This window comes from Gigantopelta aegis, chromosome 9 (assembly GCF_016097555.1).
Source record: "Gigantopelta aegis isolate Gae_Host chromosome 9, Gae_host_genome, whole genome shotgun sequence".
Taxonomy (NCBI): Eukaryota; Metazoa; Mollusca; class Gastropoda; order Neomphalida; family Peltospiridae; genus Gigantopelta; species Gigantopelta aegis.
In genome coordinates, this window is record NC_054707.1 from 73,092,003 (window position 1) to 73,107,534 (window position 15,532).

Sequence of the window (15,532 nt, forward strand, 5' to 3'; positions counted from 1 at the left end):
CCAAAATGTTGCGGGGTTTTGGTTTTCTTTAGTGTGTGTGTGTGTGTGTGTGTGTGTGTGTGTGTGTGAGAGAGAGAGAGAGAGAGAGAGAGAGAGAGAGAGAGAGAGAGAGAGAGAGAGAGAGAGAGAGAGAGGGGGGGGGGGAGTCTGGGACAGCAAGTTTTGAAACAAAAACAAACCAACAAAGAATCCCCCCCCCCCCCAACAAACAAAACAATGATAGCCTACACCCACCCACCCATAACAATAACAAAAAAAACCCATAACAATAACCCAAAACACCACCACCACCACAACAACAAAAAGAGAAGAAAAAAAAGAAGAGAAAACCAACAACTAAACCAAAAAACAACAACAAAAACAAAAACTAAACAAAAAACAAACCTAACCAAACAACAAACATTCATAACAACAAAACGAGACTTCAAATAAAAACAAAGAAATATACATTTAAACAACAGTCAAATTTTATTTTTAAAAAATGAAGCTTTAAAATAAACCAATAAATAATAATATAAATGTCATTTATAGTCACTGTCTTTTTTTCTGTTCGTTTTAAAATGGTTATTGAATGGAAGTAGATGATAAAACACAGATTCGGGCTAGATGTCTTGGTATCCTGTCTTTGATTTTCCTCTGAAAAGTCTAAATGTAAACACAAATCCATCCTGAAAAAAAAAAAAAAAAAATTATTATTGAGTTTGTAATCTTTCTTTAATGTTAAAATCAATTTATTTATCCTGCTAACCTACATAATACGAACAAATAAATGAAAGTAACCTCTTTTATATACATTACACAACTTTACCGTGTTTCAGTGTAGTTAGTGTGTTCAGGTGTTTTGATACCTTGTCGCCAGCAATATCTATACACTAACCATTTATTCATTCATCTTATTTTTAATATCACATCACATCACATCACACCACATCAGAGGTCAACATTCCTTTGCTGATTATAAGTCATCATATCTGTCCAGGGGCGGAAGAATAGCTCAGTCGGTTGAGTGCTTAGTGAATCCATTCAGCTGATTTTGTTTTTATGCCAACCAGTGCACCATAACTGAACAAAGGCCGTGGTATGTGCTTTTCTGTCTGTGGAAAGTGCATATAAAAGATTCTTTTCTGCATAAGGAAAAATGTAGCGGGTTTCCTCTGATGACTATGAGTCAGAATCAGGCCCGTAGCCAGGATTTCGAGGGGGGGGGGGGGGGGTCGTATAGGCTTATGGTGAGGCACGCAGTGTCTCGTATAAGGGCCTGAGTTGCTTGGGGGGGGGGGGGGGGGGGGTCCGGGGGCATATTGAAAAAAACAAAAAAACAAAAAAATCCATTGGCTACGGGCCTGAGAATTACCAAATGTTTAATATCCAATAGTCGATGATTAATTAATCAATGTGCTCCAGTGGTGTAGTTAAACAAAACAAACTTGTTTTTCATATTTTTTTCCCAATGTATGCGTACTGTGAAATCACGATTTTTCGTAGTGGTCTAATTTTCGTGGACTAGTTGCTATCAACGAATTTAAGAACACAAGGAAAACCTAATACATTAAATACGAATTTATAATGCTACCTTTTCGATCCACGAATTTTAAGTTTTCAACGAAATATGTTTTCTAACAAAACCACGAAAATTTAAGTCCATGCAACTGAACGATTTCACAGTATAGTATGTTTTTGCGTGATAAACATCTAAGTAAGTACTGCACTTTGAAACAATGCAATTAGACAAAACTGAGGTTGATTAAACCAAACATTTCATTAGTCTTTCTTAGAAAATTATAAACAATGTGCAAAAATAAAACCCCCCCCCCCCCCCCCCCCCCCCCCCCCCACCCCCCCCCCCCCCCCCCCCCCCCCCCCCCCCCCCCCCCCCCCCCCCCCCCCCCCCCCCCCCCCCCCCCCCCCCCCCCCCCCCCCCCCCCACACACACAGTATATTGCTTCCCTTTAATAATATACAGGGCATGCGCTTAAACCTTATGGTTGAATCATAACGTCCGACAATATAACATTTATTTAAACTTACCTTTACAAGTCCGGGTAGTGATCCCCAAAATGTTCTGTTAGGAAACATGTCGGCTCCCGTTGCCTGGTAACGAGTTTTCAACACCCCCATGCCAACAACAATGTACATGAAGCCACTGACAAATACGCTGAAATGAAGAGAAAGGAATATTCAACGAAACCTCAGCCCCATTTAATCAGCGGCCATTAAGTTTCAAAACTGAGTACATGTATACTCTGTCAAAAAAGGAAACGCATAGGTGATAGGGAAAGAAGAAAAGTGTTTGATTTGACAAAATATAGGGTTTTTTTGTACAATGTTGCTGAATGACCATGTTTGTTAATGTTCCTGGAATGGGACAGCATGCCCAAATGCACCCTAAAACAAATTTAACGCAATTTAAAACAGCAATGAACGTTTTGCCAACAACTGCGTCGCCCAAGTTGACAGATTCGGTGGAGGGAGTGTCATGATGTGGGGAGCCATCTCATACACCAGCAGAAGTGAACTTGTGTTCGTACAAGACAACCTGACAGCTGTACGCTACCGGGATGGAATTCTTCGCCGTCACATGTTTCCCATTTTAGATCGACAGAGAGAACTCTTTCTAGCAGGACAATGCCAGGCCGTATACGGCACATGTAACATTGGATTTCCTACAGAATAAGAACATTAATGTGCTGCCATGGCCATCACGATCGCCAGATCTCAACTCCATTGAACATCTATGGGACGAACTGGACAGACGTGTACGCCAGCATGACCCGGAGCCTCAGACGCTTCCGCAACTGTCACATGCACTGCAGGAAGAATGGACTAGGATTCCACGTGCCCGGATTCAGAGACTCATTCAGTCTATGCCAAGAAGATGTCGCGCAGTGATTGCTGCTGCTGGTGGCCACACAAGGTACTGATTTCAGCGCCCTCGTGCGACGCTATTTGGTGACGAAAACGCCTCCACTGCCGTCAGTCCATAGCAAGAACATTATCACATACTCATGTCACATTTGACTGTAATACGATCATAAATAACGAAATTATGCCACTTTGTATTAAAGAGATAATTCTATGAATATTTCGCCTATGCGTTTCTTTTTTGATAGAGTATATAAGCAAAATATATGCCTAGAATACCAGTCGTGTATGCAACTCATTCAAAGTGCATTTTATATGACGTTTTCCCACAGTGGTGGAAGTAGGGCCTATATAAAGGACCTGGGCCCGTGCTTATAAAACTTTTAGAGTCCAGACTCAATCTCAAATGACGTCACACGCATACAGTTTGTATGGCTTTGTCATGACATTAGTGTTTCAGACACTATTAGAGTATCGAGTCTAGACTCTAAACCAGGCCTGGGCCCATGCTTATGAGACTCAATCTCTAATGACGTCACACGCATACAATTTGTATGGCGTTGTCATGACATTAAAAGTCTCAGACTGTATTAGAGTCTAGAGTCTAAACTCTGAAAGTTTATAAGAACCAGGTCAGTTTGGATGTCAACGTCTACGCTCATCTTCAAAACAACAAACCATACATTTAATAACAATTATTTGCAGAATCATTTTAAACAATAACATAAAAAAGAACTTGCATTATTATTAGAATTGTGCCTCCACTTAAAGATCCAGACTCGTCAGTCGGTACTGTCGTGCCACACATGCCTGGGCATGCGCATTTTGTAGTAATTTCAACATACTGAAACAAATCATAAAGAACAAAACGGTAGATGTGAGCAAGTACTCAGTATTCGATAACGCAAGATGAAGTTAAATACCGTACTTCCTCTAATAAGCACCCGGGCGCTTATTCATTTAAAAATGATCGCAGACCCAGCGCTTACTGGAGACCGGCGCTTATTAGAGACCATGCCTTATTTTTTTCAAACAAATTTTAGAAATTAAAGCTAAAAATTATATTTAAGTGTAACAAAACTTTAAACTTTAAATCAACAGTAACTTAAAAATAATAGTTTACTGTAACTTAAATCAATAACATGAAAATGGCGAATTAGCCCTCACTAACAAACCTAATTAAATTTTCACATAACATCAATGTCAACTCTAGCCATCCAGCCATGCGGTTCTATGTTTTGAGTCAGGAAATGATAAAAAGGGACCTGTCATTTAATATTTTTTTTTAATTATGCCAGGAAGTAACCAGTTTTCGGCCGTCTTACCTGGCGTTTATTGGAGACCCGGTGCTTATTACAGGCCCGACGTCTATTTTGTTGCAAAGAGTTACAGGCCCGGTGCTTATTTGAGGCCCGGTGCTTATTAGAAGAAATACGGTATGACAAAATATACACAAGCGCATAATTCTGACAAATAGTATTTAAGGAAACCTTTTAAATTTCTTTCATTAGCAGCAACAGATGTTTGATATACATTTCCCCACAGACTGGACAACACATACCACTGTTTTTGATAAATATCATATTATCATGCAGTGTCGACAAAGACTCTTTAAATGCCATATTATCATCTCGTCTCAATAAAGGCTCTTTAAATGTCATTTTATAATTTCGTGTCGACAAAGACTCGTTAAATGTCATGCTATCACCTCATCTCGATAAAGGCTCTTTAAATGTCATGTTATCATCTCGTGTCGACAAAAACTTTTAAAATGTCGTGTTATCATTTCGTGTCGAGAAAGACTCTTTAAATGTCATGCTATCACCTCGTCTCGATAAAGGCTCTTTAAATGTCATGCTATCACCTCGTCTCAATAAAGGCTCTTTAAAATGTCATGTTATCATTTTGTGTCGACAAAGGCTCTTTGACTGCAGGTTATCACCTCGTCTCGATAAAGGCTCTTTAAATGTCATATTATCACCTCTAGTTGACAAAGACTCTTTAAATGTCATGTTATCATCGCGTGTCGACAGTGACTCTTTAAATGCCATGTTATCATCTCGTGTCGACAGAGACGCTTTAAATGTCATGTTATCACCTCGTGTCGACAGAGACTCTTTAAATGTCATGTTATCACCTCGTGTTGACAAAGACTCTTTAAATGTCATGTTATCATCGTGTGTCGGCAGAGACTCTTTAAATGTCATGTTATCATCTCGTGTCGACAGAGACTCTTTAAATGTCATGTTATCATTTCGTGTCGATAAAGACTCTTTAAATGCCATGTTATCACCTCGTGTCGACATAGACTCTTTAAATGTCATATTATTATCCCGTGTCGACTGATATTCTTTAAATGTCATTATCATCATCCAGTTAAAATAGTTAACGGTCTTTGTCGACAATTCATTTCATTTCAACGTATTTTCGTGCTTATATCCAATTAAGGTTAAAGCAAGCTGTCCTGGGCACACACATCAGCTATCTGGGCTGTCCAGGACAGTGGGTTCGTTGTTGTTAGTGGTTAGTGAGAGAGAAGACGGTGTAGTGGCCTTACACCTTTGTCAACAAAGACTCTTTGAATGTTAGACCGGCCTCGGTGGTGTCGTGGTTAAGCCATCGGAGATACGGCTGGTAGATACTGGTTTCGCAGCCCGGTACCGGCTCCCACCCAGAGATATTTTTAACGGCTCAATGGGTAGGTGTAAGACCACTACACCCTCTTTTCTCTCACTAACCACTAACAACTAACCGACTGTCCTGGGTCCTGGACAGGCAGGCCAGATAGCTGAGGTATGTGCTCAGGATAGCGTGCTTAAACCTTAATTGGATATAAGCACAAACATAAATTGAAGTGAAATGAATGTTAAAGGTCCACCCTTTACCAACTTAATCAAATTAAGATTGAAGCACTTGGTTATCTAGCTTGTTTGTTCATGATAGAAGGTAATAGTGAGTGTGGACATTGCCGTTCATTCATTTTAATCTATTTTTTTTTTTAGCAAATTCAATAAAGGTTCAAGCAACCACTATATGCGTTGTTTTTCCACTAGAGTTAAAGTTTTGTTTGTTTGTTTCTTTCTTTAAGGACACCACTAGAGCAAATTCATTAATTAATCATCAGCTATTGGATTTCAAACATTTGTTTTTTCTGGCTCATAGTCTTCAGAGAAGCAAGATGTATTTTATAGTTAGCGAGTGTAGACTAATGCTAGTGTCAGACAATCAACGGTCATGACGAAGTTGGCCAACTCGACGGTTGCGTTGTAATTTCCCCAACTTCCTACTTACGACTGGTGTGCTCAGATTAATAACTAATCGGTCATAGGAGTTTTATACGACGAGAATCGCGTTGTAAGAGTACTCAGACTAGCAAATGGACAGTCGTAGAGGTCGTGAGATCGGTGAGTTGGCCAACTCGGCCGTGATAGTTGGCAGTCTGAGCCCCTAGCATTAGTCGTACATACTTACGTATTGTGGATACCCAAGAGGTTGCTCTCCCTGAATCGACACAAAAGGCTCATCGTACTTCGGATCACATTTAACAGTGACGAACGTTTCCCTGGGGATATAAAACAAGTACATGATGTTGTCATGTTGAATCTACAGCATGTGTTTATAACACGCCAGGCACCTCGTCAGTAATTAAGGATCAAGGTATTGCTGTAGAGTCTGGGGAGAATGACACTGACATTACAGTCCCAGGGCCGTAGCTAGGTTTTTGAGGGTTTTTTTTGTTTTTGTTTTTGTTTTTTGTTTTGTGTTTTTTTAGGGGGGTAGGTTTGGGGGTGGGTGGGTGGGGTGGATGGGGCAGATGCATTCTTGGAACGAACGAGCATTCCTAAAACTTCTCAAATATTGTTTTGTTTGTTAGTTCGTTGCTTTTTTTTTGGGGGGGGGGGGGGGGGGGGGCAACGTTATATTAATTAATAGCAAAGTATAGTTTATTTACACTTACCAACACAGGACATCACATGCCAAGGCCTTTGATACTGAGGTTTATGGATGTAAGAACAAAAACGTGTTGTTTAACAAACTCACTGGAGCACGTTACTTACTTATTATAGTCCTGGGCCCCGGTCCACGAAGCGATCTTAGCACTAAGGTGTGTAAGGTAGCTATGCGCTTAAGGTGATCTTAGGGCTAAGATCGCTTTGTGGAACAGGGCCCTGTTCAAGTGTTTAGACCCTAATTTTTTTTTGCAAATGTTACGTTTAATTCCTATTCAATCCTTGTTTTTTTACATTTGCATGAAAACAAACCCAAACCCCGACAGGTTTTATATATAATTCATCATCTAAAATGCACCAAGTTGACTTATTTCCATTTTACAAAATTCTCTGTGTGTTTCGAATACAGGTTCGTTCTCCTATAAATAACTACGGCTATTTGCATAACAAAAGATTAGGATACGAGGCTACGTGAAGGCCAGTATAGCTTGTTTAATTGAAACAATGAATGTTAAAAATACGATAACATTTCTTGTACATATCAAGTCGATGGTCAATAACATTATTTTCGAAGTATAATCTAGATTGCATTTGCTATTGTAGCATTGTGTAAACCACATGAAATACAACAAGTATAGAAGGGTATATAAGTTCACAGAAAATGTATTACTGGACATTCAATACATTATTGTTATTTGAGTAAAATATGGGTAAATCGAAAATTGCTTCTCCCTACCCATCAAGCATATAACGTTCAATGTATTTATTAACTCTTTAACACTGAAAACAATTTATTCCCATGACATTCATTAGCAGTCACTATCAAACAATCTATCAATTGAACAAATATAAACGTGTATTACAAAACACGGACAGTCAATATAAAACCATATACACTTACATACGAAGCCAGAGATGGGTGTGGGGTTGGGCAGAGGGCCACGCCTCCACCATTCGCGGGTAGCTCTACAATATCCTGGCCACGCGTGTGTGCAATATGTCACAATGAACATCACGAGATTAAGACCTCACCCCAACCCCCTCGCTAAAAGGGAACGTGGTCTTCAGATGAACACTTGCCCATGCATTAGTAATAATAAATATTATATATTATTCATGGACATACCACCTGACAGTCATAATGTATCCACCTATCGTATAGTTACTTTACAGTGCTTTATCCTCATTAGCACCCAAACTTATGTATTTTTGTATCAGTACATTACATTAATGACATAGCAGGTGTGGGTCCAGAAGTTTTTTAATAGCGGGGGCCCAAAACCTGTTGTTGCTTTTGAACAGGTGGATGGAATAAGTTTTCATTTTTTTGTGTATTCTGTAATATATATTGTTTGACAAATATAAAGGGGGGGGAGGGGGACGTGTTACCTGGACTCTCCGCCTGAATTGTTATTGTCTTATGTTTCCAAATTGTTTCTTCAATATAGATCATCCTACAATATATTCCGCTAGGCAAGTGCAAAAGAACATTAGTTTGAAACACACTATAGAGTGATGTTTTTGTTATGCAAATAACCGTAGTTATTTATAGGAGAACGAATCTATATTCAAAATACACAGATATTTTTGTAAAATGGAAATAAATCAACTTCGTGCATTTTAGATGATGCATTGTACATAAAACCTGTTGGAGTTTGGGTTTGTTATCACGTTAATGTACAGAAAACAAGGATTGAATAGGAATTACACGTAACATTTGCAAAAAACTTGGGGTCTAAACAATTGAACAGGACTACAGTAATTTATGGCTATTGGATATAAAATATTTGATAACCACGATAGATCGATCGTCTTCAGAGAAAATCCGCTATAGTTTTCTTTTTATCAGCATGTGGTCTTTTTAGATGCACATTCTCAGACAGGACACTACATACCACAGATATACCACGGCCGTTGATCGTTGATATACCAGGGGCGGAATATAGCTCTGTCGGTAGAGCGCTCGCCCGAGATGCTTGCTTCGTAGTATTCAACTGACTGGGGTTTTCCCGTCCAAGCCAGTGCAGTTACGACTGGTATATTATAGGCCATGGTGTGTTTTGAAAAAGTGTACTTGGAAGATCCCTAGCTACCATTGATTTTTTTTCAGCGGGTTTCGTCTGAAGACTACAAGTCAAAATTAACAAATGTTTCACATTCCATAGCCGATGATTACTAAATCAATGTGCTCTAGTGGTGTTGTTAAACAAAACACATTTTAACTTTGATCTACCAGTCGTGGGGCACAGGTTGAGACGAGGAAACGCCCAAACAAGCAGCTCAAATGAGCGCTCTACCGAATGACCTACATCACCCAGGGTAGGGCGTAACCCAGTGGTAAAGCGCTCGTCTGATGCGCGGTCAGCCTAGAATCGATCCCCGTCGATGGACCCATTTGGGTTATTTCTCGTTACAGTCAGTGCACCACGACTGATGTATCAAAGGGCGTGGTATGTGCTGTCCTCTGTGGGATGGTGCATACAAAAGATCCCTTGCTACTAATGAAAAATTTTAGCGGGTTTCCTCTCTAAGACTATATGTTGGAATTACCAAATATTTAATATTCAATAGCCGATGATTAATAAATCAATGTGCTCTAGTGGTGTCGTTAAACAGAACAAACCTTAACTCACCCCGCCAATTCCTCCCGCCATATACTAAAAAATAGTTTATCTAAATAGTAATCTTGTGAATGCTGTATACAGACAAAATTTGCCGAACAGCCGAGTCGAGAATATCGTACACTAGCCCGAGTACTGTGACGGTAAGAGAGCCAGACGGACATTTGGACAGTTATCAATGCTCTCTCACCGTGAGTCAGAGTACTCTGACGGTAAGAGAGCTAGACGGACATTTGGACAGTTATCAATGCACTGTAACCGTCAGAGACCAATCTATATAAATTCTGCGCAATCGCTGCCTACCAAACGGTAGACAACGATTCCCGCTCTAATACACGAACAAAACTATGTGTGACGTTAAATACCGTTACATCGATCAGTTTCGAGTTCCTTGATTAAATTTTTCTTTCACATATTAATCATTAATACACAAACTACTAGTCAACAGGCAGAAACCCGCCAGTAACTACGTATTTAATAAGAACATTATTGAAAGGGGGTGCTGTCGGGTTTCTTCATGTAGTGTATGTATTAGTGATTAATATGTGGAAATTTTGCTTATATCCAATTAAGGTTCAAGCACACACCTCAGCTATCCAGCTGTCTATCCAGGACAGAGGTTTAATTGTTAGTTGTTGTTAGTGAGAGAGACGAGGATGTGGTGGTCTTACACCTACCCATTGAGTCGTTAAAACTCGCTCTGGGTTGGAGCCGGTACCGGGCTGCGAACCCTGTACCTTATGTCCGATGGCTTAACCACGACACCACCGAGGCCGGTTGATCGATATAAAGGTACTCGACGGCTACTCGTACAGGTACACGGGTACACGTACCTCATCGCGTCGGTCAAGGCGTAGTAGTAGATTTGAATGTTGGTTCCGTCGTACGACCACTGAGCCGTGTCCTGCGTTCCGAGGTTGTAGTACGCAGTCTTTGCGTTGTCAGTCTGGCACACCTGTATAATATAAATACTATACAGTCGAACGTCGTAATCTCGACCTGTTCTCTCTTCGAGGTCCCATGACATAATGTTTGTTAACAACTGTTTGTCTATCTCAAGGAACTGAAATCTCTGGCATTAGTTTGGTCTTTTCAACACTGAGGTAACAGCGTTTTACTGTATTTATTTAAGAATTGAACGTGAAATTTTTTGAATTTCATGCTAGTATGAAACGCAAAACCGCTTTACACACTGTATGAATGGCGTAGCGCGTTAGCGCGAAGCCATTCATATTAAAGTGTGTAAAGCGTTTTTGCGTTTCATACTAGCATGAAACTCAAAAAATTTCACGTTCATTTCTTATAATTCCAAACACATAACCATGGCATTAATGTAAACCTCTTTAAAATAAAAAGTGAACTCTATTTTCCAACTATTTACTATTTTATTAACACGAAATTCATACTCAACATTAGCGGAATGCCTATGGTAGTTTCGGCTTTTTCCGTCAATAGCCGAATGAGAGAATGACAATGTTACAATCATTAATACAATTCATATTAATTTTTTGCATTAAATATCAATACCAAGTAGAAACATTTTGAATTCACTAGAAACATATAACGTAAGTAATTTTAATAACTTTTAACCTGTAATAAAAATGTCTGAAGCGATCTATTTTGTATGGTATAATTTATATGTGAAGCGGTTGGTGTATGAATATTTAACTACGAACTGCGGATGGGCGCCATTTTTTGATTACTGTCCAGATTTACCAATTACGACGTTGAAATTACAGTTATAAAATATTTGAGTGCGTGAAAATTCCATGTGTTGATAGATTTGACATGGAGAAAGTGGTTTCAATGTTTCCGGAAATGGATGAAACAGGTGTGTCGCGAGTTTCGGTGTTTACTGGCCTTGTAATTGTGGAAGTGGCAACACAGGATGGTTTTGGCATGTGTGACTTCAAGTGGTGCGACACAAGTATTCGTGACATTTGACAGTGCCATGCTGATGTTTCGTTTTTGGAAAGTGGAACATTCTCTGTTGTAGCTTCGAATTGAAGCTTCGTTCCTGTGTCCCGACATGTACATGATATGCCTAGTTTCAAAACCCGAGTCGTTTAAAGATTGGATCGCAGTGGCTATGTGTTGTGTACCGTGTACGTCATACTACAATGCCGTTGAATGCGCGTTACTGCTAATGGTTGGCATGAACTGACTGAATTTTGTTTTTGAAATCGCTTTTGTAAAAGACCAAATTCCATTGGAATTATACACTTTTTTTGGATCGACAAAATAGATTTTTAGCTGTGGGATTTTGAATTCACTATAAACATGTAACGTAAGTAATTTCAATAACTTTTAACCTTTAATAAAAAATGTCTGAAGCGACCTATTTTGTATGGTATAATTTATATGTGAAGATTTTTAGATGTTTACAAGCTTGACGGCAGACGATTACTGTTTGATGTCTAAAAATAGAATCTCAAGGAAATTCCTCGGGAATTCCTTTGTTGACATAATTCATAAAGTAGTTCCGTCTATATAGCCAAAAATAGTGCTAAACTGAGATTCATGGTGCTATGAATGCCAGTTTTTATCATGACGTGATACGAATTTAACCAATCCAAGGGTTTATAATAAAGGGATTTTTAGAGATTGGAATTATATAAAGGTAATGAGGAAAACGAACAAACAAACCAAACCAAAAACAGACAAAACCAAACAAAATAAAAAAACAAACAAAACACCCCCCCCCCAAAACCACAAAAACAAACAAACAACCCAAAACAACAACCCCTCCCCCCAACAAAATTAAAACACAAAACAAAACAAAACGAAAACAAACCACAACACATCAAAAACACAAAACAAAAACCCCAAAACACAACATCCAACCACCCACCTCGGCCTACCAGTTCCTACGGGCCTGCAGTGTACATATATAATGAAAAGATCGCAAGCGTCCGAAGGCGGTCGCTCTCCTAAACAGCCTAGAGCTGTAGTGCTTAAAAAAAGAAAAGGTTCCACTGTAGCAAATTAATTCGGATTGCCGACAAGGTTAACATTTACTATTTAAAATTATATAACCTGTGTATTAACACACCCAGGCAATACACCAGTAAAAAATATGATACATACTATATAATGACTACCTGCAAGAAGGGGCGGGGAAGGAGGCGAGGGTGTCACTTAACATTAAGAGATTTGATTAGCAACTCTTTTTCAGCATCAAGTGCACATTTCATAACAATTGTATATTAAACAAAAATATATCTATTTATTAGCAAGGATTAATAGTATTTGCACAATATAATCAATGTCACATATTATTACCAATCATGGCCGCAGGTGCTTTTACTCCGTACTTTGACACGGATATTTCTGCTTTGGTACAATACAACCTTAAAATACGTTTGTTTTGTTTAACGACACCACTAGAGCACATTGATTTATTAATCATCGGCTACTGGATGTCAAACATTTGCTAATTTTTACATATTGTCTTAGAGGGAAAACCCGCGACATTTTTCCATTAGTAGCAAGGGATCTTTTATATGAACCATCCCACAGACAGAATAGCACATACCACGGCCTTTGATATACCAGTCGTGGTGCACTGGCTGGAACGAGAAATGGCCCAATGGACCAACCGACGGGGATCCATCCGAAACCGACCGCACATCAAGCGAGCGCTGTACCACTGAGCTACGTCTCGCCCCCAGTGTAGTGGGTGTCAGAATATCAGACATCCAACTGCCGATAATTAACTAATCAAAGTGCTCTTCTTTTTCATCAATTTCGTGTGTGTGTGTGTGTGTGTGTGTGTGAATGTGCGTATTGTGTATGTGTGCGCGCGCATATTTTTGCGTCTCTCCCCCCCCCACACCACTGATTCTTTAGGTTAAATAATGCTTTGGTATTTCCACAAGTGATGATATTATTAAAAACCCCCATATAAAGCTACTGACCGCCACGTCGACACAGCCGCCGTCAGTGAACGGAGCGCACGGGTTGTACGAGTAGAAGTAGGAATCCGCTCCTGGGTAGTCATGATATCTGTCAAAACAGGTCAAGGTGAAATCTACTGAACACAGATATTGATATCTATCAAATCAGAGGTCAAGGTGAAATCTACTGAACACAGACATTGATATCTATCAAATCAGAGGTCAAGGTGAAATCTACTGAACACAGATATTGATATCTATCAAAGCAGAGGTCAAGGTGAAATCTAATGAACACGGATACCACCATATTGATCAAATCGGAGGTTACGGTAAAATCTACTGAATACTCACATCACGGTATATATCAGAACAGAGGTTATGGTAAAATCTACTGAACAGTGACATCACGGTATATATCAAAGCATAGTTGAGGTAAAATCTACTGAACACTAACATTGATAGCTATCAAGTCAGATGTCAAGGTAAAATCTACTGAACACTGTCATCAAGATATATATGTATATATATCAAATCATAGGTCGAGGTAAAATTTATTGAGCACTGACATTAATAGCTATCAAATCAGAGGTCAAGGTAAAATCTACTGAACACTCACATTGATATATATCAAATCAGAAGTCAAGGTAAAATCTACTGAACACTGACATTTATATATATCAAATCAGAGGTGAAGGTAAAATCTAATAAACATTGACATTTATATATATCAAATCAGAGGTGAAGGTAAAATCTACTGAACACTGACATCACCATATTTATCAAATAAAGAGGTCAGTGTGAAATCTTCTGAACCCCGAAGTTGTCATCTTCCTGATTTTAAAATACTTTTAAACTTCCACCATCCCTAAGCAATATGTGTGATTATGGTGGTAAAGAATATTTTTTAGTGTCCCCGATTTTCCTAGACCGAAGTTTATTTTACTCCCTCCCCCACCCCCTTAAATGTCTTAGAAACTTTGCTAGAAAACATATTAGAAATTCATAGAATTTTACAAGATCGGGAAGGTGACTGCCAATTTGCAAAAGACCCCGCCATACCCGCCGTCTGTCTGGATGGGATGTAAAAATAACTATTTAATGAAAATTTCACCTGGCTGTGCCATCTTTGTTACCCGTGCTGCTGAGATCTACCGTTCCACTCCCGTCATCAAACGTGCAGGCGCATGGGCCGACTCCAACACATTGTTTACCGACAACGACGCCGACCACCAGCAAACTTACCAGTGTAAACTGTGCAGCGATCCACAGTGGGTGTCTTACTTTCATATTCGTATAATCCCTGTATACAGGTATATCCAATGAAGTTTAACCTATAAACGGCAATGTTACAGAAACATTTGTACAGACAGATAGATGGCTGAGGTATGTGTCACCAGGGAAGCGTGCTTGAACCTTAATGGAATACACAAAGGTAATTTAAAAATAATGAAACTTTCGTAAAATTGTTTACAGTATTAGTATAGGTATAACGTGACTTGATTAATTTAGTCCATCGTACACAAAGAAGTATGATAAGATAAAACTCGTGATTAAAGTCCTTTGCAGTTTGTTTTCATTTGGTGTCGCGTTACATATTAGATATATAGACTTCGTATAATACGACTTGATATGTCATACGGTATATACTTCAGGTATGTCAAATGTATCCATATATTGGTTATTATGAAATATGAAACGGACATCACTGTTAAAGTTATCTGTTTTAAACAAGGCAGAGTGTGTATTCAGAATGATAGAACACATTCTCTATATCATTCAGAATGAGGAAAAAATTTGAAATTTCCTTTATTAACAAAATTAAACATGGAGATACAAGGCCGTGCCCTCCATTTTGTTTAAACATTACTTTGCTCTGATTTGTTTAGGGTATTTTGTGTGTTTTGTTTTGCTTTGTTTCTGTTTTTGTTCTTTCCCCAACAGGTAGTACTAAGCCAACTAACTTCCGGCTGGGTCAAAGTTTGAGGTGCACCGAACTGTTGATATATATGCAATTTTATTTCATCTAGTACCAATGTGTCAAGTAGCCTTGTGCTTGAAACATGTATGGGGTATCTGTAAAAAAAAGTACTCGAATTTTGTGCGGAACTAGGGTAGACGTTAACCGTTAACTCTGAAATTAACGGCTTCGCGAATTTATTTTCTGATTCACTTTAAGAGTGAGGGTGGTAATATTTATATCCGT

At 39.0% G+C, this 15,532-nt stretch overlaps 1 protein-coding gene across 1 annotated transcript; it reads right to left on the minus strand.

Moving 5' to 3' along the window:
- Positions 1-455: 455 nt before the first annotated feature.
- LOC121381985 lies at positions 456-14,928 on the minus strand. The gene is made up of 7 exons (XM_041511437.1): positions 14,441-14,928; positions 13,351-13,438; positions 10,267-10,388; positions 6,334-6,424; positions 3,603-3,706; positions 2,029-2,155; positions 456-668 (listed from the first exon to the last, which is right to left on the minus strand). Exons 1-7 carry the CDS (start codon positions 14,614-14,616, stop codon positions 603-605), a joined length of 774 nt encoding a protein of 257 aa, XP_041367371.1. The 5' UTR covers positions 14,617-14,928; the 3' UTR covers positions 456-602.
- Between the last annotated feature and the right edge of the window lie 604 nt (positions 14,929-15,532).

Excerpts from the sequence above, each read along its gene's own strand:
- LOC121381985 (XM_041511437.1), bottom strand. The coding sequence starts at position 14,616 with ATGAAAGTAAGACACCCACTGTGGATCGCTGCACAGTTTACACTGGTA. Across the intron at positions 2,156-3,602 it reads GGCACAATTCTAATAATAAT|CGTATTTGTCAGTGGCTTCA; the intron begins GCAAGTTCTTTT and ends TCTTCATTTCAG. Across the intron at positions 669-2,028 it reads CACTACCCGGACTTGTAAAG|GATGGATTTGTGTTTACATT; the intron begins GTAAGTTTAAAT and ends TTTTTTTTTCAG.